General features: G+C 38.7%; 1 protein-coding gene across 1 annotated transcript; it reads left to right on the forward strand.

Moving 5' to 3' along the window:
* Positions 1 to 260: 260 nt before the first annotated feature.
* Positions 261 to 23,794, forward strand: ALX1 (ALX homeobox 1). The gene is made up of 4 exons (XM_024205346.3): positions 261 to 1,994; positions 5,142 to 5,446; positions 9,441 to 9,569; positions 23,179 to 23,794. The coding sequence occupies exons 1-4, from the start codon at positions 1,763 to 1,765 to the stop codon at positions 23,497 to 23,499; spliced, it is 987 nt and encodes a 328-aa protein (XP_024061114.2). The 5' UTR covers positions 261 to 1,762; the 3' UTR covers positions 23,500 to 23,794.
* Positions 23,795 to 24,136: the final 342 nt, after the last annotated feature.

Here is a 24,136-nt window from a genome sequence, read left to right on the forward strand (position 1 = left end):
AGGTCACTAAAGTAGCTTGAGGTTGTTCACTTTAGGCCCTAGCTTGTCTATCTAGTTTACTACTCACAGGTCTACCAGCAGCCAAAGCAATCCATTCACATACCTATACTTCAACAGCTCACAAAAGCTTAATTTGCACAATAGTTTTCGAGATGAAAGAGGGTCCATGTTTTAGTTTGACTGAGCTACATTTTCAAATAGCCTTAAAAAGAAAGACAGGGAAAGCTGACTAGTCCTCACCTCTGGTGTTAATAAATTACACCTCTGGTGTGGGCGCTTTTAATACTAATGTGAAAATTAGGGACGGTTTTTTCTTGTTCTGTTTCCGCAGTTTTTTAGTAATCGACTCTATCAGATGTACTATTAGTAAATATGGCCCACATAGTGTCATGTGTTTTAAAAGGTCAGCATCGATCTCAGTGGAAAATTGGGCTTAAAACTGATGATATGGCATATAAATGTGAAAAATTGAACATGATTTTGAAGAAAACCCAATCTGGAGGGACAGAAGAGAACCTTATCACTGAAATATCGATTTCTTTGAGAGGAGGAGTGTTGCAAGGTGGGATCTAAGTTTCTCTGATGATTAAATAATTAGATCATAATTCGACCGAAAGAGCAGAAAAAGGCAATTTTCCGCTCTCTCCTGATTAGGGTCTTTTCTAAATATTTTTGTCTTCAAAATGTAAATCTGTCTCTTTTTCTGTTCTGAATCCTCCACGTTATGCAACGGGAAAAAAACAAGAAAGTTAAAAGCTTCACGATTTATGTGCTTTGTCTATAGTATACCTCTTTTAAATATAGGTGTTATTTTTTCTCTTAATACTATTTTTGTTGCAGTGACTCGGCGATCATTTCCCCAAGAAGCAATAAAGGGGCGACTAGACGTTTTCAAAATGTGATTCCCCCCTTAAAGTCGTTACATGTTTTAAGATCTAGAATGCTTAAGATAAGGGAAACATTTAGTCTCTTTATACGCATACACAAAACCAGATTTCGAGTCTGCACGGTAAGTAACATATAAGGGATGGAGGAGCTAGTTTTCTCTTGGGCTAATTTCTGATGTAAATTTCTTTCATTCCTTCGATTCTCCCATTCACACAACCCAAACAAGCCCCAAAGCGTTTCGTTTTCTTACTTTGGGATCAAACTCTCCATCCGTGTGAATAAGAAGCGGAAGAAACCCCAGCTGTTAATTTCACAGCTCCAGATCATATATAGTCCTATCTCTGTGTCGTTCCAATAGATTAAATAAAAGCCCGTTAGAATGGAATTTGCCTCTGAAAATGTATTGCTCTAAACTTTTCGGGGAGGAGAAGCGGGAGGGGGAATTAGCGCACTTTCCAGAATCCCTGGAGAAATGTGAATCCATCGAGGTGGGGGAAATGTCTCTTTCCATCTTTTTGCCCCCACCCTCCAGCGCGTCTGTGTGTCGGTCTGTCTGTCTGAAATGGATCTGTCTGTCTAAAGTGGGCCTGGATCTCCCTCCAGTGTTGGGATTAGGTCTAGAGGGATGTGGGGTGGAGTTACACTGGTTGCCTATTTTCATATTCATTAGAAATGGGAGGTTGCGCAAGGAGCCCTGCTGAGCTTCAAGATATAAGAGCAACTTCGGGTTCCCCCTTTCAAGACAAGACAAATCAAAGGATCAGAGGCAAAGCAGCTCCCTGAGCTCTGGAGGTCTCTTCCCCTTCCCTCCCTCCCCCCACCCCAGCTCACAGTCCAGCCTCTGTCTAGGGAAGAGGCTCCCAAGCAGCTTTAGATGATTATGGATTTTCTGAGCGAGAAGTTTGCCCTGAAGAGCCAGCCGACTAAGAACAGTGACTTTTACATGGGAGCAGGAGGCACTTTGGAGCACGTTATGGAAACTTTGGACAATGAGTCCTTTTACAGCAAAACTTCAGCCAGCAAATGCGTGCAGGCCTTCAACCCTCTGCAAAGGACTGAGCATCATGTGAGGCTCGAGAGGACATCTCCCTGCCAGGACAATAATGGTGAGTCTCCCCGTAGGATTATTTAGCACTATTCTTAGTTCGCAGAGCAGGGGAATCGGCGCGTCTCCCCTCCCAGGTTCACTCCTTTTATCCGAGGACAACAGAGGAAGCTTTAACGGGTGCACTTAGCAACTAAAGTGCGGTGGATCCGGAGCACGTTCTGGTGGAGGATCGGTCGCACGCTTTTTAAGTGATCTTTTAAGCAAATATATTAAAGAGCCCCGTTCGTTTGGCTTCATCCTCCCTTTCCGGCAGCACACAGGCGAAGCTCTCGCTTTGGGTTCTACCGCACCATAGTTTAAATGTTTCCGGAAGACACAGCCTGAACTCAAAACATTCAACTAGAACTAGAATCACAATCCGAATTGCAGTAAACAGTACTGACTTTCCCCTTCCTTCAGACAGTTCCATAGAATTCCCTGAAGGATTTCTAGCCAAAAACCAGTCGAGCCAAACAGAAATGTCGAACATTTTTAAACAGTTCTTTTCGTTACAGCATGCAGCTAAATTTGGAGATTTTATAATAGAAAATATCTGTATGTTAACCATTGATTGATCTGTAATGTGTACAGTGCACAGAATCAGATTTATTCTCTTTTATATATAGTTCAAGCTAGAATGTAATGATCATATATAGCGGTGTGCTGTTATATTATAGACACACACTGCGTATGTTTCTATAATCAGTCCATCTTTTAGCTTTGGTCATTCTACCTTTTAGCTTAAACTATCTTCTAATGTACTAAAGAGACGAAATAGCTAAACTTGCAATAACATCTGGTGCAGTGTCTAGAAGCATTCTTAACCTAGCAACACATGCTCAAGTGACTCAGATCTGGCTTGCTATACAGTCTGTTAAACTGACTTTTAATAGCCAGAAAAAGACCCACTACAGATTTCAAGCTACTACAGGGACATTTCTTAGTGGTAACTGTTTGGTAAAGTCTTCAGCTCCAATACAAAAGCCCTCCAAAGTCAAAATGTTATCAAAACAAACCATCTATCTTTTCTATCTTGTAACCGACCGAATACAAACCCCATCATTTCATTTCAAGACAGTTAAAGCACTTTTGCAATTCCAAGAGGATTTTTGTGTCTCCTTGTATACAGCACATAACCTGCAAGCGTGGGTTCTTTTAAAACAACAAACCAATAAATGTGAGATATTTATAACAAACCCATTTATTTTAACGAGGTTTCAAATCTGCCAAACACCTTACTGCAAATGTTAAGTACCAAAATAACTAAAGTATATGTAGTTTTCTAATATTTTATTCAGAATGTTTTCACTTCCCAAAAGTTACAAAATGATTAAAGTATATGTAGTTTTCTAATATTTTATTCAGAATGTTTTCACTTCCCAAAAGTTACATACAATGTATTTGGGTTATAGTTAATTATTATATTCTATATAATATTTTTATTGTGAACATTTTCAATGTTTTATTTCAGACTGATCATTTAAAATATATACTATTTGTACTTTATTTCAAAAGCTGAAATTGAATAACATTTTTTCACATTTCTTTCAAATAATTATTTGGTCTAATACTACTTTAGTACACTACGGCAACTCACTTATAATTGTAATGTTTATATTACAGATCATAAATTATAACACATATTTTTGATCATTCTGACTAAATAAATAAATATAGTTTATATTTCTGGAATCTAGGCAAAATAAAATATGGTACACTTTATTTTTGTTTTTTTAATGAACAATTTACAATTTTGACAGTTTAATTCAATATTTTCTCTCTATGTAGTTCAGCATTTATAAAAATAATAGTAAAAGAAAAAAAAACTTGGTCTAGTAGAAAGTTCCTATATATGGCTACAAATCAGCTAAGTACAATACTAGGATTAATAATATATCAAGTTTGCTGTACTTCGTATATGTATTGAAAGATTTTTGAGACAATTCTTTTTATGTGAGAAATCTTAAAGGGACCAATGGCAATCTGTTGCTCTTAAAAGTATCAAGAACAAGTGTGGTTTAGGAAAGCTACAGCATATTGATTTACTGAGTGTGATTGCTTTTAATTAGCTTGCTTAATTTATGTTTGGTGTTTTATTGCATTATTAATCTGTGTATTGGAGTCGGGTATCAAAAAAATTATGTTTGGTTAAAATCACCGTGAATGAACAAAGAAGCATCAATGGTTCTGAATGAAATTATGGAGCATGGCAGAGAACCACAAAACAAGCTCCAAATCATATGCCTGATGCCATCCTTTATAAAGTTTTACTGCAGTAGATGTTTCAATTTTCCATCCTGTCTGTGAGAGCAAAAAAAGGATCTTTCAAATCTTGTAACATGTTGGATGAGTTATCCATGCAATGTGACATGTTTAGCAAAAATATCAAATGTTTTTTATTTCTTATTTAGAAACTAAAGAAAAATATTTTAATATTTATTGCTGTCATTTAGTGTTTACCTAAAGATAAATAGTTCCTGTAATACTAATACAAAATATATGAAATAATTTCTTTTAACTTATTAACATTTTGCAGAAACCCCCTATATTTTGTAATCATAACAACCTTAATTGGAAACAATTCCACTTCACAAATCCAAGAGTATTTAAAAATCTGTTGGGTTTGTGCACAATGTCAAATTTTAGTTTTACTTAATTGAGTGGTTCTTGATTAGTCAATTTACAAATATTTAATTTGTTCTATATAATTATTTTGATTTTTTCATAGAAATATGTTGGGGTTAGTTTAACTGCCATCTTAGTTTAAAATCACATTTTTCAGCAGCTTTTGTGCCATTTATTTTAAATCAAAATCTAGTTCACACTAGAATTCTGTGGCTATGCAACTCTATTTTAATCAGATTTCATATACTGCCTATTATGTATTTTATTTGCAATATATAAGAAATAGGTAATTTACTTATGCAGACTTCTTTATCTTCACACCAAAAGAGTTCAAAGAATATTTTTAGATAACATATCTTTGCAAAAATTCTATAGGTATCAATAATGGCATCAAATTTTTTTAAAAAAATTACAGGATTCCTTGCCAATTGTATCACATTCCAACACATCATTGCATATAATCAACTTCCCTATGAAAGTTTTCTAAAAATCCTCGATCTAAAAGCCCATTTAACTGCTTATTTCCCCCTCCTGTGTACAGTGAACTATGGGATTACTAAAGTAGAAGGACAGCCTCTTCACACAGAGCTGAATAGGCCCATGGACAATTGCAACAGTCTTAGGATGTCTCCAGTGAAAGGGATGCAGGAGAAGGGAGAACTGGATGAACTGGGAGATAAGTGTGACAGCAATGTCTCCAGCAGTAAGAAGAGGAGACACAGAACGACCTTCACCAGTTTGCAGCTGGAGGAACTGGAGAAAGTGTTCCAGAAAACACATTATCCTGATGTATATGTAAGAGAACAGCTAGCTCTGAGAACAGAGCTCACTGAGGCCAGAGTCCAGGTAGGTACCTAATTTAGACATTACACAGGACAATTTAAACATTCTGGAACCTGATCAACAGCACATTAGGGGTTGTACAAAAGTTCATAATGTTGCATGAAACAGAATATATTTTGTCATGTTTTTCTATAAAGAGGAGCCAGTTCATTACATAGGAAAAATAACTTGTTAATATTTAAGTTTCACTGTCTGAGAAATTTGCATATAGGAGGAAAAATAGAAAGAAATATGGAGTTTCAGTCTCTGATAACCTTGCTTCTCTGTCAAAATTTCAGGCAGCACATGAATATGGTGTTAATATGTAAAAGTTCCCAACAGTGTAATACAAAATGTATAATAGTTTGGCAGTATCATCATACCAAATTGGACTGCAGTGGACTCCAATTCTATTATTGAACACAAATTACAGATTTAAAGTAATCAAATTCCTTATATTTTGTTTCAAAGAGTAAACACTGAAACAATATATATAGACAGTAAGGGCTTGATCCATTAATATCATTGAGAGTTGAGGCTGCTCAATACCTTGCAGGATTGCGACCTAATTTCTTTCACTTATTGTATGATCAATTTTCAAGATTATTTTAATTTCTTGGGTACATTTATTGTTAAACAATTAATTAGCTAGCATTATATGTATATATTTTAGTCACACACATAACTGATTTAATACATCTGTACATGTACAATGATGAGAAAAGGTGTTAAATATGCAGAAAGGCTGACAAAAAATCTGAGATCCTTTGAATTTTACTTTCAAAGGATGGGTTTAGCTGTCAAATATATACAGTGGTTGCATTTTAAAAGTTCATTCTGTTTTTAGAGATCTTACTGGTTTCATTGATATTCCCTGTTTTTTACAGTTTAGGGAATATCAGTCCTGTTGAATCACCCAGAACAGGAGTAACTTTTTTGAGTTTAACCACTTTACGTGTTAACAACTTCACAACCTGTAATTTATAAAGAAATAAAAGCCAGTTCACATGCACATGACTGAAAATTAAACAAAGATCACTTTTATAAACTATTTAAATTACTTAACTTTTATAAAATAAATGGCCTTTGCCTGTCTGTATTTAACTGAGTGACATAGGCATTGTTGTCATCTGAAAACGGGGTCCAGATATTCCCTCCATTTGCATCCGTGCAATGTCACTGAAGTGAAGAGAATTTAGCCCAGGGACTTTTAACTCTTTAATAAACCCTGGAGAATCAGTCTTCTTTTTAAATTTAGAGAGCTTTTTGGGAGTGACTTCTGGTCATTACTTTTTGCAACAAATCTCTGCTTAGATTTCAAACAAACACATATAAGCCATTAAGACCACTGTGGCTTTATATTATTTCAGTTATGTAATTTTGGGGCCACTGGGCCTCCTCACAGAGTAAAGTTCTACTTAGTGAGAATTAGGATGGAATAATGGGGTCCAAATTAATAGTTTCAGGTTGGGAAATTGATCATATTTTTTTCACAGTTACATAAGCTTCTTGAAGTAAAAGTAGGACAACTGAAGAATTAAAAGCACAAAGCACAGTATATCTGAATAATAGGCTTTCTGACAATATTTGTTTTCTATTTTGTTTACAAATAATTTTCCCTCACTTAGAAAATGACCAATATCTGCATTTCTGAGAAGCTAAATAAGAAAGGAATATGAAAGGAAATGGTGATCATGTTGATCCTGAGTAGCAACATTATTCCATCATGGGATTAAGCAGTTTAAAAGGCCTTGCATCATTAGGGGCAAGCATCTGGCAATGTAAGGATAACAAGCAGCAGTTTTGCATTACTTTGTGTAGGCAAATGGTTACTTTATCTTTGCCAAGAGTCAGTTTCTAGTAAAGTGATGTAAACAGAAACATTCTGGGGGATTGTCAAAGAAAAAAAAGTGTGCTTTTTTTTTCTAGTTTAGTTACTATAAATTCAAACAAATTGTTTCATTTACTTTAGTGGAATGATCAGCTGGATATGCTACCCACATTTCTCTTCACCGCCATTTCATCAAGATCCAGTTTAATTTGTGTCCTGCATACATGCAGAGAGAGCCAACCTGAACCTAATTTATCTAAGTTGTTCTCTTTCCTGCTGCATGTCAGTGCAGTAATTGGCACCCATTTTAAGGAGATTGTCAAGGTCTTTTTTCAATGAAAGAGCCTCATTACTAAATTCCCTTAGCATGTTCCTGGTGCCTCCTGTGGAGACAGCAGGAAAAAAATACTATATATATATTTTGCTGAGCCCCAGGCATGATAGATAATACAAATTTACCAACAAGGTTCATAGAAAATATGCTCAACAGGTATTCTGTGCCTTGTTTTGATTTCTGGGTACATTTTTCAAGACTGCCATATTAAATTTGCAGTAAGTAGTTAGAAATTAAACTGACCAATAATATGCCCCTGCTGCTCAGACAATATCAAGGGAGTGTTAGAGTCCCAGAGGACCAGGGCAAAAATCCCTAGGAGTTAAAAGCACTAAAACCAACTAGAAACTTTTTCAAGTAACTCTCATTTTGATGTTACGTTTTAATGACAGATGAGTCTTTAAATTATTTCCTCATCATGAGACTTTCTGCTCAGCCCAAAGAGAGCTACATGCCCTATTCTAGAGTCTAATACCATATAACTTTATTTTAAATATTGTGGTATCCAGTATAATGAAGCATCCCTTAGTATACGGGTGGGTACCATCTTTTTGTTCTATGTTTGTACAGTGCCTAGCACAATGAGGTCATTGTCTGTGACTGGGGATCCTCAATACAATTAGTGATATTAGTTTTACTAACATGGTAACTTTATTAACAAGTATCAAAATGAATTTACCCATAGCAGAACAATAAGGGCTTAACTGGGCAACCCTTACCTCTGTTGATGAACACTTTCAAATTAGCAGTCCCTTTGATTCTGTGAGATGACTCTCATGAGCAAGTGTTCACCATCATGAGTCTGGATTGCACAATAGAGCCCTCAGTATAGTAGGTTTGGTTCAACTTGTAGCAGGCTACGAAGGAGGCATATAAACTCTTCTAGGCACTTCAAACTAAACTTCCAAAATAGAGTGAAGCTTTAATTATACATCACAAGGTGTACCCCCATCTTTAGACGCCAGTCACGAGTTACAACATGGTGGACTCATATTAGTCTCTCAGACAATACTGTGCTGAGTACAATATAAATACTCAGAGAGTTAGATACATTAATGCCTTAATAACTAAGGGCCTAATCGAAGGGCCATTTAAGTTAATCTTTCCATTGACTTCAGTGGGCATTTGATCAGACCCTAAGTGAACCTAGAAATGAAATTCCTTTCCTTCCCAGACCTCCAGTATTCCAAACAGGACTATCTCCCAGTAAAAGTAATATTTCTTTTCATTGAGCTATTTCATGCATGCTGCCAGGACTATCCACTGGATCCTATTAGAAAGAACAGCCTTTGCCCCATAACTGTTTATTGTTTCCCAGCCTTGACTGGTTGTGTCCCTTCCTTCAAGATCCTCTCCATTATACAGCAAAGCTCACAGATGCTGTTAGCCAGCTTCCCCCACCATTTTTTATTGCTCCACATAAAGTTTATATACCACTTCTTAACATAAAGAGTTTAGCCAATCATAACAATCTATTGGCTGTATGAAATTAATAATAAGTGAAGGGACTTTTTAGGTGTGACTTGCTGCTACCTGAGTGGGCTGCCCAAAATAATTGGGATATATAACATCATGTTACCTTATGTGCTGATCATTCTCTGTCTCTTTCCTTCAGTCAGTAGGGGAAAAATAGATTTCCTGTAAACACACCTCAAAGAGCCAGAATTCACTTCAATAGACCTTATATCGAAAGGGTCTGGGGTGAGAGGGGACAATGAGCTTCCTCTTTTCAATGAGAGAAGTTTCCTTTCAGAGAAACATGGCAATTTTGGAAGTTGCCTTCCGAAGTCTTTTGGTTTCAGGAAAGGCTTTTCAATAGCTTCTTGTGATTGTTATTTGCTTTCATGGTGTAGGTTTGGTTCCAAAATCGAAGAGCCAAATGGAGAAAAAGAGAACGCTATGGACAGATCCAGCAAGCTAAAAGCCATTTTGCTGCCACCTATGATATATCTGTTCTACCACGGACTGACAGCTACCCACAGGTACAGTAAATAACACAGAACAACACCTTTGTTCCCCCCTCACGCCAATGCTTACATGTAAAGGTGCCCAAAAATAGTACAATTGTAGCATAATGAAAATATTCAATCATCATTAGCCTTCACTGAGACATTCGAGTCCATGTTGATTTTATTTCTGACTCTACTAATTTGATTTTCTTTTAACATTCTTCATTTAAAATATCATTTCTGTATGACTTCATACATGCAAAGATCTAGAAACAAAATAGCCAGCAAGAGCACTACATTTGCACTGTAATTCCTGCACACTTTCACTTTTCAATTTCTTTACCTTTGTTAACTAGTCAAATAAATATAACACTGTATGTAGCATAATAAGACAATATCTTTGGGGCTTTGTTTGGTGAGCCTTAGCCATTCTTGAACAAGAGCGCCATGAAACCATCAGTCTCAGCCAAGGCATCTGTTTTCCTTTACTTCCCCCCCCCCCCCCAACCAGTTACTGTATATTTTCATTTCCCCTGACCATACTTTGTTTTTTATGCTGTTTATAAATGCCAAAAAACTTTGTATCCAACAGAGCTGCTATTATGACCAACACCTCAACTGTTTATACAGAATAATTAGCTTTCACAATACATTTACAGCTTTTCTTTTTTAGATGAGAAAAGGCTTTTTATAAGATGTTGCATTTCTATTATGGCTGATTTTCCATAAGTTATGGAGGCTGATTTGTTCTTAAACAGTGGGTAATAACTTTGGTTTGTTCATTTTTCCTTTTTTCCCTGCATGTATATGATACATAGGGTGTATGTGTGTAATCTATATACATAGGCACATGCACACGCACCCATGGGTGAAATCCTAGTCACACTGGGATAACAATGGGTGTTGGGCCACTGAATTTAATAGGGCCAGGATTTCACTTCATATATATATATATATATATATATATATATGTATGGTCACATACAAACACCCCTACATAATCTATACTATCTATTCATTAAAAAAAAGAACACCAAAAAGCATTAACAATGAAGTCAGGAAATTCAGAATTGTAGATGTCACTCTACTTTGTTAACAGACCTTTCATTACATGATCACTAGGCAGTTTAGCCCTGACTCTGCAACCATTTAAGCATGTGCATTAGTGTATACTCACATGAGCAGTCCCATTGAAGTCAGTAAGACTACTCACAGGCACACAGTTTATGATTAAGTAATTTAAGGGTCAGACTCGGGGGAAGGAGAGGAGGGGGAAGAGATGATCATCAAACCCTTCTCACCTGTTATCAACTCCTTCCATTTATTTCTCTTCTCTTTCCTTCTCATATTGTTCCCATCCTCCTTGCTGTCTGTCCCCTGTCCCATTCCTCTCTTTGCTCTTTGCCCCCTTTCTTTTAGACTTGGGACACCTCTATTTTTGTACTCACTCCTCTTCATGTCTTCCTTCTAATTTCCTTCACAATATTAAAAAAAAAAAGCTTTTCTGGACACCCTGAGCCACACTGCTCCCTTCCCTCAATGCCAATATGTTCTTGTGCTACCAGGACTGCTGAATCTCTGTCAGTTTATCAGTTTACACTGACTTAGACAGACCTGCACGCATTTATATTAGGAAGTGGGGTTTCCAGAGCATTAGTATTATTTCATAGTATAGTAGCACATAGGGGCCCCAACTGACATCAGGGCCCCAGTGTGTAAGGCACTGTATATACACATAAGAGATAGTCCTTGCCCCTAAAAGTTTACAATCTAAGTAGACAAGAGGGACAATGAGTGAGGAGGGGAAACTGAAGCACAGAGTTGTGAAGCGATTTGCCCAAGATCAGGGCCGGCACAACCCATTAGGCGACCTAGACGGTCGCCTAGGGTGCTACAATTTGGGGGGCGGCGACCGCGGCGGTATTTCGGCAGCGGGACCTTCCGCTGCCTCTGTGGGGGGCGGCATTTCAGGGCGGGACCTTCCGCCGCCTAGGGCGGCAGAAAAGCTGGCGGCGCTCCTGCCCAAGATCACACAGGAGGTGAGTGGCAAGGCTGGGATTAGCGTCCATATCTTCAGAACCTCAGTCCCTTGCGCTATCCACTACACCATGCCATCTCCCCTAAAGCACAGTTTCTTTCAGCACAATCTCATTTGCAATCTTTCCTGACCAGCAGACTTCCAGTAATACCAGACCCTAGAATTATGCATACACCTCTCTGGGATGCTCAGTAAACATCTTGAAATGTGTGTGCTAAAAGTGTATATTTTAAAACTAACCATAGTTTGGTTATTTAAAATATTGTTAAATATAGATAATGTTTCATCCACATGATGTGATAATTGCTTGGCAGTTATTGCTAGTATTTAAATGAAGCTTTTTTGAGTTATAGGAGAATGCCAAAATCAAAACCTGAAGCCAATGAAAATGTCTGTTGTATACTTCTTTACTGGTCTGAAATGGGTGACCTGATTATTGGTTTTTTCATGAATCTTGTGAAAAATTCTTTCCCAGGCTTAGGTCATGTCTGCCAAGTTTCAGCCTGGAGGAAATTTTTATCACTGGGTTGAGTTATAAACTCCTAAAAATAGAGGTTTATATTAGAAATCCTGATAGCAGAACATTACGTAAGTATTGCTACCTTACTGCTATATGTATTCTTTGCATACATATATATGTACATCCACTCCAAAGCACACCCACATATATATGTATATGGAATAAGGCCTGCCTACAAGAGAAAGCTGTACAGGCTTAATTTCAGTTGTTTTTTTAAACTGATTTTTAAACTCAGATGGGCTCTCTTGTTTAGGTTTAAAAGTGGTATTTTTCAGTTTCTCTTAAGCAGACTCCTAATCAGCTTAAACTGATTGAAATAAGACTGGTTTAAACTGAAATATGAGAGTCCCCACAGTTTTTGCACTGGTTTAACTAAGGCTATGTCTACTCTACATAGGGTGACCAGATGGGATGAAGAAAATATCGGGACACATGGGGGGAGGGGAGAGTCCCGCTGGCAGAGTAAAAAAAAACAACACAAAAACCAGGAATGTGAAATATTGGAACAAACGCCTAAATATCGGGACGTCTGGTCACCCTAACTCTACAGCCTATGTTGGCAAACTTATGTCATTTGGGGATATGAATACTCCATCCCCCTATGTGACATAAATTATATCGGCATAAGTGTTTGTGTGCACAGCACTATGTCGGTGGGAGAGCTTGTCCTGCCAATGTAGCTTATGCCTCTTGTGTTTTTTTATGCTGACGGGTGAGCTCTCTCCTGTGTCCTGTTGGCATACAGCCTCTTCACCAGACACGCTGCAGCAGCACAGCTGTACTGGTACAGCTGCACCTCTGTGCCGCTGCAATGCTGTATGTATAGACAAGGCCTAAATCAATTTAAAATTGCTCCTTTAGTTAAACTGGTGCAATGTACTCATGTAGACAAGGCCTGAGGCTATGGCCCGGTCTACACCTAAAACTTAGGTCGACTTAACTACATTGCTCAGGGCTGTGAAAAATTTTGCACCGAGTGTTGTAGTTAGTTCGACGTAATCCCTCATGTAGCTAGGTTGCCAGAAGAATCCTTCTGTTGAACTAGCTACTGCCTCTCGAAGAGGTAGATTACCTACAACAATGGAAAAAACCCTTCCATTGATGTAGGAAGCCTCCACACTACGGGCTATGGCAGCATAGCTGTGCTACTGTGGGGGCTGTAGTGTAGACTTGGCCTATGAAATCTTCTACCAGAAGACATAATAGCCCCTAGAATCATTACATTCAAACCTTTTCATTTGGCTTCTTTCCCATCATAAGTGCTTCACACCCTCACAACACATACAACATTCCTTATAAACTACTCAAGCTATTTCTTCCACAGATAAGGAGGAAAGAGAGAAATTACTATTGTTATTTCTATTTTTAAATGGTTGGAAGACATTCTGGCACTATGGTGATGGAATTATATAAGTGGTTAGACAGATATAATATGCAACAGAGATATACGCTGCTGTTATATTAGAGATTGGTCAGGATTTAAATTTGTGATCTGCTTGCCTGCCCTGGATACTGTTAATAAGGCCTGGTCTACACTAGAAAATTAGGTTGGCATAACTGCGTCGCTTAGGGGTTTGAAAAAATCCACGTAAAATCCACGTAAAATGGCATAGCTAAGCCAACCTAAATTGGTGTGTAACCTGTGCTAAATTGACAGAAAAATGCCTCTTGGGGAGATGGATTACCTACGCCGATGGGAGACCCCCTCCCATTGACATAGGTAGTGTCTACCCTGAAGCGCTACAGTGGCGCAACTGGAGCAATGCAGCTGTGCTACTGTAGCATTAAGTGTAGACAAGATCTAAATTACATTAATGTAATTGAATAGAGGCTGCAATCACAGTGCCATTAAGTAGAGGAGTGTCATTATCACAGCACTCCTAGTGGTACCACAACTAGAACAATAAATAATGATACAAAGTAAACCGATCAGTCATTTCATTTTCCCTAAATGAACCCTCTCAAGCACTATTATTCTGACACTGACATCTCTAAAGATCAAGGCATGCTCTTCCATGCATGCAGATAAGAAGGTTGTCTGGGAGTGGAGGAACACAGATAATTAGATTGGGTGATAAAGTTGTGAAACCCTTACTTACATTGATGTGCATTTACCAACCTTTGATTTTGCCTGTGAAAAGTACATGGGGACTGGGGAGGATGGAATCTTTCTCCTTCCTCCAACATGAATATAGGGACACTGGGGCAGTCTGTTGCACTGACTGCTGTGTGGCATGAGGATCAGCAGCCAATGTGGTTCTTTGCTCTGCATTATATGATTTGCAGCCTGCAGATCTCTTCTCTGAACTCATGTGTGGGATGTATTCCAAACACACACAGCCCACCTGAATTCCAGCAAAGATAGAGCAAAACAGAGGGTGTGGAGACCCCCCTGCTCTGCTTTTCCACTGCCTATCTGACCCCCACCCCACAGTAACAATATGATGTTTTTTGATGTATTCGGAGCCTTGTGTGAACTATATAAAGGATTTCTTCCTAAGTGAGTAAAGAATCTTTTCAACTTATTTGGGATGGAAGATTGGCTCTGAATTATCTATTATTCAGCCCAACCATGCTAGTAAGTTACTCTTCTTAATCTTTAACATAGTAATAGACAATGTACTTTTGATATTTTTATAGACCATAATTATTTGTTCTGTCTAATTCAGTCTAATCTATTTTGCAGTATGTTGACTGTTGACACAAATTGTGGTGCAAAATGATTGCTCTGCAGGTTGAAAAAATAACTGGAAGCCCCAATGCCATTCAATTCTTCTCTTGTGTCTGCACACTCAGATCTCCCCTTGACTGTAATGGGAGCAACCAGCATACAGGTGTGGGCACTTCAAGTAGCATTTGGGACACAACTCCTTGCAGTTCAGCTGTACTTCAGGCTTGTGGTCAAGCATGTTGTACGACAAAATAGCCATGGAAAAATTAAGGTAAAATAGTAAAAAGTAGAGTTTGTTGAAATTTTCCAAAAAGTAGATGTTATCACTACCTCCCCCAACACCCTGCAAATCATCAGGGTTTTTTAAGCCAGCTGTAGGACGAGTTGAACTTTTCCAAATTTTGAATTTTTGACAAAGGTGTGTGTTGAAAATTTGATTTTTGATGGAAAAACCAACGCATATGTTGTTTTATGACCTGCTCTAGTAGCAGCTTTTGGCCTCATTAGAGGATTAATTTATGCAGCACATTAGGGCTCAGATCATTTTTAAAGAGTGTAATAAATAGGCTAGAGCTTGAGAGGCTAAAAGTGCTGTCCCTTGTGTTGAAAAAGTGACCTCAGTAACACTCTGACACTAGAAATGATGATACAGATTTTGCCTTTAAGGCACAGCTCTGTGATAGGGAGAAGAGGATGCAGTCAGTCCTTGGGAGCATTGTGCTAGAGGCAGGAAGAATAACTTCAGGGCTCTGAGGGTGCACAGCCCTGCTACCCCCATGTCCAGAATACAGCATGTGCTTCCCACCCCACTACATGGAGCCAGTTTTGGAGGGTGGTGAGAAGAGGGAGACATTGCTCCATGTCCTTTGGAGAGGCTAGTGCCACTGTCTGTGCTAAACTTCAATAGTCTTTGTGCTCAGGTACTAGGTTGTAAATGGACCAAGGCTGAGACAAGGTTGAATCTTCTTATTCCCTATGAAGAGTTATAATCTGACTCTCGATCCCACATTATTCATGTTCAGTACTTAGGCTAGTAGTTTTACACTGTATACCTTAAATATAATCCATATGTATTATCTCTATAAACGCAAGAAGGCCAATAAATAAATAATTGTATTCAATCACATCCTTTACAGATAGAGAGAGAGGGATATCTCTCACTACCACACCCCTACTTCCCTACTTGTTTGTTCTTTGCTGTTGCTGCACTGTTACCTCTGCTGGGTTCTTGTTGCTTTTCCTAAGCTGACTGCCCTTTTGTCACTGAGACTCTGGGGTTCCTTTTCTCCGGAGCCACAGCATCTCCTTTGAAATGCAGCTGGAGTTGGAAATGGAGGCATGTCTGAGGCACTGGCTGCACTTGATTTTCAGGGAAATTCCAATCCACTGCAAGTGGGAATCCCAAAAGGAGAGCTGGGGCTTCAAAAGAAGTAAGAAGCTGTGGGGGTGCAAAAGAGAAAACGTGGGGAGAGTAGATGGCAATCTCTTAAAAATAGAGAGGGGAAGAAGTACAAGGGCTCGTCCCCTACCTTGGACTGGCAAACACACTCAGACAGGCTAAGTTAGGTGATGTGTACTTATTTATCCTATGACTACCTAGTCAGCAATGGAAAACCTTAAGGTGCCATATTTTATTTAGCAACTCAAGGATGTAAGAAATTATATAACTATGCACATGCTGTTTATTAAGCCCGTGAATCATAATTCCAATTCCATTGTAATGGATAACTCCCATTAAAATAATCAGAGTTATTGGCTCAAATTAAATCCCTCATGTGGTCTATATTATACACCACGTTATATGACTTTAACTATAGGCTAAATATAACTGGCAGATAACCGCAGTAGCTGACTAACAGTGACTGTTATTTAGTGCTAATTCTGTTGACCAGTGCCAATTAGAATAATAGAATCTAGAATAGTAGAATATTAGGGTTGGAAGAGACCTCAGGAGGTCATCTAGTCCAATCCCCTGCTCAAAGCAGGACCAACAGCAACTAAATCATCCCAGCCAAGGCTTTGTCAAGCCAAGCCTTAAAAACCTCTAAGGATGGAGATTCCACCATCTCCCTACGTAACCCATTCCAGTGCTGTTCTGGACAGGATCAGACAACATATGACAATTTTCTTTTCAAGTCCATAAAAGCACCATACTCACTTACCCAATTAGTACTTCGAAATACTTGGTCCTTGGTGTCTCAAGATTTCCTCTCTCATTATTTGCTGAATCCTTAGTCCCTTAAACTTTTTGGGTGAAAGTGAATCCAGAGTTTAGTTACAAGGTTACTCAATGGTGTGAGGTGAGATTTTCCCCTTTAATAGTGTTCTCCAAGGGTATGAAATATGGCCTTTGACCATATCATAGCGGTGAATGATGCCTTTCTTTTCACTCTTTGGCTCTGAGAGTTATGTGGGTTACAGTACATCTGGGATGTACACTATACAAGAAATAAAGCATCTTTTGAATACTAGGCCAATTTAGTCTGGCCAAGCTGTGGTAGACACAGGATCAAGGGGTGGGAAGCTGCCTTTCTGCTCCCTTGATCCTGGGCCTAAGCAGGGACTGAATTGACCTGTGGTGTAGTTTAGAGCAGCAAGATTAACCTGGCTAAACCAGTTCCATAGGAACTTTTTGCCAGCCTGGGATTTCCAGGGTGCAGTGGCAGTCCAGGAATATCATCTACACCGGGGAGAAGGACAGAGAGAGTAGGTGGCATAGAGCTAACAACCCTGACTTTTTGCCATATGAGCATTCCCTGTACATCAGGGGAATCCCCCACTATCCTGCATCATTCAGCAGCACAAAAGGAACAGACCCAGTGGCTAGGATCTGGCTCATTACTATATTATTATTGTTGTTTATTAATTAACATCTCAGTGGTCCATTGTGCTAGGCACTGAAAAAAACAACACATTAGTAAGAGACAAAGACCTTCTTCCTCATAGACCTTACAGTCTGAATAGACGAGACAGAGAAAATGTAGTAGACTTTAAAGATGAGCAATTCAGCTACAAGGCGTTGATTTGTTCAAAGGTTACACAACAAGATCTGTGACTTGAACCCAAAGAAGTATGGAATTTTTACATGGAAAGACAATCAGAATACTGATGACTTTAGTTAACTTCATACTTCAGTTCTGTGAGGTAGAAGGGCTATTCTAAGGAAGTGACATCATAACTACGATGACAACTATGACTTTCCTAGTGATGTTGATGTCACAGCCATGAAATCTGACTCTTTTTTTTTCTAGCTGGCAGTGTATAAATATATATAAAACATGGTAGGTAAATATATTCAAGGGTTCTGGTGATTTCATGGTAACCACAAGAGCAAATCTCAAGCTGTCTGTGATGTTAACAGAAACCAGAGATGTACAGTATGTATAGCCTTATTCACAGCCTCCCTGAATTGCCTTTTATATAGTACATGGATCACACAAGATTTTAAGAGGAAAAATATTTTCTTTAAATTCATGTGCACAATGTCCCCTTTCCCTCCTGTCTACATCTGCTATGTACACTATAGAAGAAGCACTGATCATTTCTATTTATTGTGAAGTATTGCTCTGTTTATATGTAATTCTGGGATATATTTTGCACTTACAATTTCACTTTGAGACAGTTATGGAATAACTTTTTGCTGAATAGTGGAGCTGTGATATCAAACATGATTCAAGCACTTAAAATGAAGGCCGAATAATTTTCATGTCCAATAATAAAGGAACAAAAAAATGACCTGGGGAATAGGATGATAAAGCAAACATGATACATACACTTGAAAAGTGCAGCTGCCTCATGAGATAAGCTGTAAGCATCTTCCAGGATCTTGTTAGGCTTTTCAAATTCAGGCTACTAGTTAAGATTCCTTCCTCCGATGAAGGAATCTGTGGGCCCACTTTGTAATCTTCAAGAATCAATTGTTTGTTCGTTTTTTTGACATGGCATAGATCTATTTGAGCATTATGGGCTGATTCCTTCCCTCGCTTACACCTGTACAACCTCAAATTGAAAGGGGCGCGTTTAGGATAAAAATATCATGAAAACTTGTGGTACGATATTTATAGTATGACAAACACAGAGGTAGCAGAAATCTCACAAGTACTAATCTTGTGATACTTCCAGACCACACAAGTTTATAGGAACATCTAAACTTAACCTCTTAAGCTTCTGAAGTCCACCCATCATCACAGTAGTAGACATACTATTGGACAAAGTTCCACTTGTCTGTTTTACCCATTTAAAGCAGTTTTCAGGCAAAATTATTCCAGTAATCATACCTCTGCAGCCCATGGAATTGCAGAATTTGCCCTGATTTTTTTAAAGAACATTGGGCAAGACAGATAAAATGGGATTTTGTCTAATGTATGTCAACTGTGGGAATAGTGGGGAAATTTCAAAAGGTTGCAAGGTTCAGATTGGATACTTATGGGCTGGAAATATCACAAAATCATCTTTTTTTGTGAAATTTCTTCTATATTTGAATATCATTCAAACTGGAAACACAGTACTGCAAGAATAGCTTCATAAGATTGTAGTTTTTGGGATCATGCACCATTTCTAAGAGCTTTCAAAAGTATAATAGCTTATGTTTGGAACAGCCACCATACTTGTTCTGCTTGCAGGTAGACTATAAAATTGCACACAGAGCATTAGTATATAATTAGTTTTCTGTCCCCTTTGTAGGCACAGTGGGACAGATCCTCAGCTAGCATAAACTGGCAAAGCTTTGAATGGAGCTATGCTAATTTACACTAGCAGAGGATCTGGCCCATGAGCGCTGTGTCTAATGACACTTAGGTCATTGGTTGTCATAGAGCCTGAGCATATGAGATGCTGAACACCCTGAACACCTTGGAGGATTGGGCCCCCCAAAAGGAATGGGGAATGATTCATTACTGTCAGTAAGTTATTGTCTAACCAGGAGTTTATAAGACAGATTTGTTTCTGTGGAATGTGAATGATCATAAAGAAGGCCAGAGTTAGCACAAGCTCTAGAAACACAAAACTGTTTGCTATGGATGGATAACATAGGCTTGAAAGAGAGGCTGTGGAATCCCTGTCACTGAAGGTTTTTAAGAACAGGTTGGACAAACACCTGTCAGGAATGGTCGAGGTTTAAATGGTTCTGACTCACTGCAGGATTAGATGACCTCTTGTCCTTCCAGCCTTACATTTCTATGAAGATAATCCAGGAAGCTCAAATCCCCTGAGACTCCTTGGTGGTTATTAGGCCTCCAAATCTGTAAAAACCTTAGCAGGTTTGTTGGTGCCTCCAGTCTCTATGAGTTTTAAAAGGCTCTAAGGGACTTCACAAATCCTGTAAACCTTAAGACTCATTGGGGCCCTCTCCAACCTTCACCCTCCCCTAGAGTTATTGGAGGCAGTGTTCTACCCTCCATCCCTACAGGCTTCATGAGGCTTGTTGATGGTCTCTTCCTCCTCCACCCCACTCCCTGCAAGACTTTGTATCCTCATCAGGGCCTGCATTTTGCAGGCCTTAGAACATTCATGGACCTTATCTCTTGAGCCTTAAGAAGGATACTCATGACCCTCTCTATGAACCTTAGAAATAGCTAATGGGCTGCCACTTAGTAGCCTTGGCACTGACCCACATATGTCTGCCTCAGACATAGCAGGTTCCGTAGCCCCCTGGTAGCTGAAATTGGCTTCCCTGATCTCTGAGGAGCAAAAGTAGGCTTGTCAGTTTATGACAAGTTAAAATAGGCTCAAACTGGTTCTTTGGGGAAAAACAAGCCCCATGTAGGGGTGGGGTGGGCCTCCTATGGGCCTGATGTTTCTGTGAGGTCGGGATCCTCCAAAAGCAGGAAGTGGATGGGGACTGACAAGCCTCCTAAGGGTCACTGGATCTCTTTCCTCCTGTCAATCTCAGGAGGCCCACAGGAAGGAGGAATTATCCCTGATCTCCCTCCCACCCCCGAGCACTTTGCTCTCTCCATCCCTTGTCCTGCTCCCTACCCCCATCCCTCCCAGCAGATCACCTGAGATATGTAGGAGCAGATCTTTAGGAGAGGTGTGTGTGTGTGTGTGTGTGTTTGTGTGTGTGTGTGTGTGTGTGTGTGTGTGAGAGAGAGAGAGAGAGAGATTAGGGAGAGCAGGAGCATCAGGATGGGTGTGATTTGCCCCTTATTCGCCAAGTGTTCTGCAGGACACCCAGGAAGGAACATTTCCCGTTGGCTACCTCTTTCTACTCCTAGCACTGTTTCTGGAGCTGCCAAGGATCCAAAATTAGCTTGTCAGCTCCCGAAGACCCATGTTAACAATATAATTTAAAATATTAACTTTTAAAATATGAGTTTAATTACCTCATCTTTATATCTGCACACTAGATCTCAACTAGACGAGTTTAGTGAACCACAATTTATCTCTGTCCTTCTGGTTGGTGGTTTGTCTGTATGTTTGCTATGAAGGAGTAGAGGAAAAAAAACATCAGAAACATTTTTTAACTTGGGAGTGCAACTTTTTTTTTGGTGGGGTGTCATAATTCATTAACCCCTTTTCCAACTGACGGCAAATTTGATAGGAAAAAATGGGGGTAAAATTGGGTTTATAACTCACTTTGTGACCTATGGAGCAATTTGTGACACTCCAAAATGGCACCATAAGTGTGCATAGCACTTAACAAGCACAAAAAAAGATATAGGCCCTATCCCAATTTGCTTGTAATCTAAAGTCAGCATGAAAATGTACAAACACATTTTTAAAGGTGTGGGGGAAACCACAGGAAATGAAAAGAGCATGATATAGTTCTTGGCAGAGCATTTTCCCCATAGTGAATGAGAAGGGAAAGTTGTCTTTATCATGGATTTATTGTTGTTTCAGTAAAGATTGAAACAGGACTACATTAACACGCACTAGGGAACTTTTAGTGTGTATCAGCAAGGTCCACGTTGAGCCTGTTAGTGCACGATATGCTAGTGTGGTCTAAAATTTACACCCTTCTGGTGTGGACTAAAGCTCCATGTAGAAAAGCCCTAATTGTATAAAGAGAGACTTGTTTGAAGAAACGGGGATTGTAAGATCAATTCGTCCATTCATGCAAAAGGTGGCCGCATGATGGGAGAATGGGAGAAGACAAAAAAGGAGGGTTGGATGTGAGTCTTGGTTGGAGCAAAGTGCACAGATAGGGCAGTAAAAATATACACAATCTGAGATGGAGGCATAAGTTGTGCTGAGCCTTGAAAATCCTTGTAAACCACCATCTAACAAATAACAAATATATGAAAAATATATATTCATAAATTATATAAATATATACACTGAAGAAAGGAGAAACCAGTGGTACTTTATGTTTAAAAAATTAGGCTTTAGGTGAGTGCCAAGCACAAAAGGCATAAGACAGCAAACCCTACACACGCGGTTACTCCAGATCTGTAGCAGACATTGCCGGTAACCACAAAGTTTGTCTCCTAGTCTGTCATGCAAAGTTTTCCAATAAAAATGCCACACTGTATAGCCAGTTAAGGCAGAGAGCTGGAAAAAAGGTTCATGGGTGTAATTTTGTTTTAAAACATCATGAAAAAGACGGTTTTAACTAAAAACCATCTTTGAAACCACTTTAGAAAGGAGCCATGAATGTGTTATGACTCATGTCTGTATCTTCTGGATTCATTTGTTTTAAAGTAACTAACTATACAAAGCTATCCAAGACGCTGAAATTTCATATTTTATAGTCAAGTATAAGTAACTCGAGAAAATTATCTGTTCAGTTCAAAGTTTGGTATTTTTATCTTCAAATACTTACTTAAAAACTCTCCTTTGCCATGATGCGTATGCAAAACATTACAACAGTTAGGTGACTGGTGTGCTGAGACCACTATGTACCATGATGACCAATACTGGCTCATTGTTTCCTTGTACTCCCCCAGCTGTCTGTATCCATCTGTTGTTACTTGTCTTATACTTAAATTGTAAACTCTTTGAGCTTTGTGTTCTGTGTTTGTACAGTGACTAGCATTATGGGGTCCTGTTTACAGTAATACAAATAAATAATAATAAAACAAAGTGCAGATTTTCAACTATCAAAAGGTTTTATAATGACAATGATATTTTCACTTCTACAGCCCCTTTCTTCTGAAGTCATTTGGAGGCTTCCATTGACTATAATGGGCATTAGATTGGGTTCTTTATCTCCATGAGAAGATGGATATATTTAAGTTCAGTGTGCCAAGTGAATCAGTGGCAGAGCAGAGAAAGGGTTCCGCAGTCCTAACTCCCTGGCATATGATCTAATACATTGCCCATGCTGTATCTTCACTATATTTTTCAATGAAATTGTATAGCACTAGTAGGGTAGTTGCTAATATTATACAGCAGAATTAGTGCGGGAAACCAAAGAAAGAAGAAAAAAACACACACACAAAATCTAAATGTAATCTTATTTTATATGTTACAGATTCAGAACAATCTGTGGGCAGGAAATGCAGCTAGCAGCTCGATGGTCACTTCCTGCATGCTACCGCGTGACACTTCCTCCTGTATGACACCTTATTCCCACTCACCCCGGACAGATTCTGGCTACACAGGCTTTTCAAACCACCAAAACCAATTCAGCCATGTGCCCCTCAACAACTTTTTCACTGACTCTTTACTTTCTGGGGCTACCAACGGACACGCATTTGAAACCAAGCCAGAATTTGAAAGGAGGTCCTCCAGTATTGCAGTTCTACGAATGAAAGCCAAGGAGCACGCTGCGAACATTTCCTGGGCCATGTAATATCATAGTACACTTTCTTTTTTCTTAAGTAGCAAACTAAAAACATCCTTATTTCCCATATTTAAAGGACACAACAATAAGCTGCTGTGTTTGGAAATGCTAGAGGTCAGGATATACATTGAAGCCTGCTTACATAAATATCCTATATTATTTAACAATAAAACTAAAGGATAAACCTGAATAGATTTACCAATCTCAACCATCCCTGTTTTTTGTTTTTTATATTAAAACATGTTTTATTGTACCAGTTGATGAAATATGATTATAAAACCTGCAAAAAGAATAAACCTATTAAACAAATACATCGGCTATATTTTGATATATGTCAGTGCTACGTACAAAAGGAATTCCTTATGAATGAATACCTGATAAAGAAGGAAGTCTGGTGAGGAAAATACATTTGTCATATCAAGGCTTTGATGTAAATCTTTAAGAACATTGTGTGGGGTGTTAAGCATATGATTCTCCTTATTGTAAATAAATGTTGTAGGTCTAACTCTGTGAGCACGCCGCTGCTGCTTTGGGCCTGATCCATTATTCTGCTACACCCATGTATTGAGTTCAATGGAGTTATACCATTGTAAAACTGGTGTAATGGAATGGTGAGTCTGATCCTTTACTCATATAGACCTGAGTG

Source organism: Terrapene carolina, unplaced genomic scaffold (assembly GCF_002925995.2).
Source record: "Terrapene carolina triunguis isolate 2854851 unplaced genomic scaffold, T_m_triunguis-2.0 Scaffold68, whole genome shotgun sequence".
Taxonomy (NCBI): Eukaryota; Metazoa; Chordata; order Testudines; family Emydidae; genus Terrapene; species Terrapene triunguis.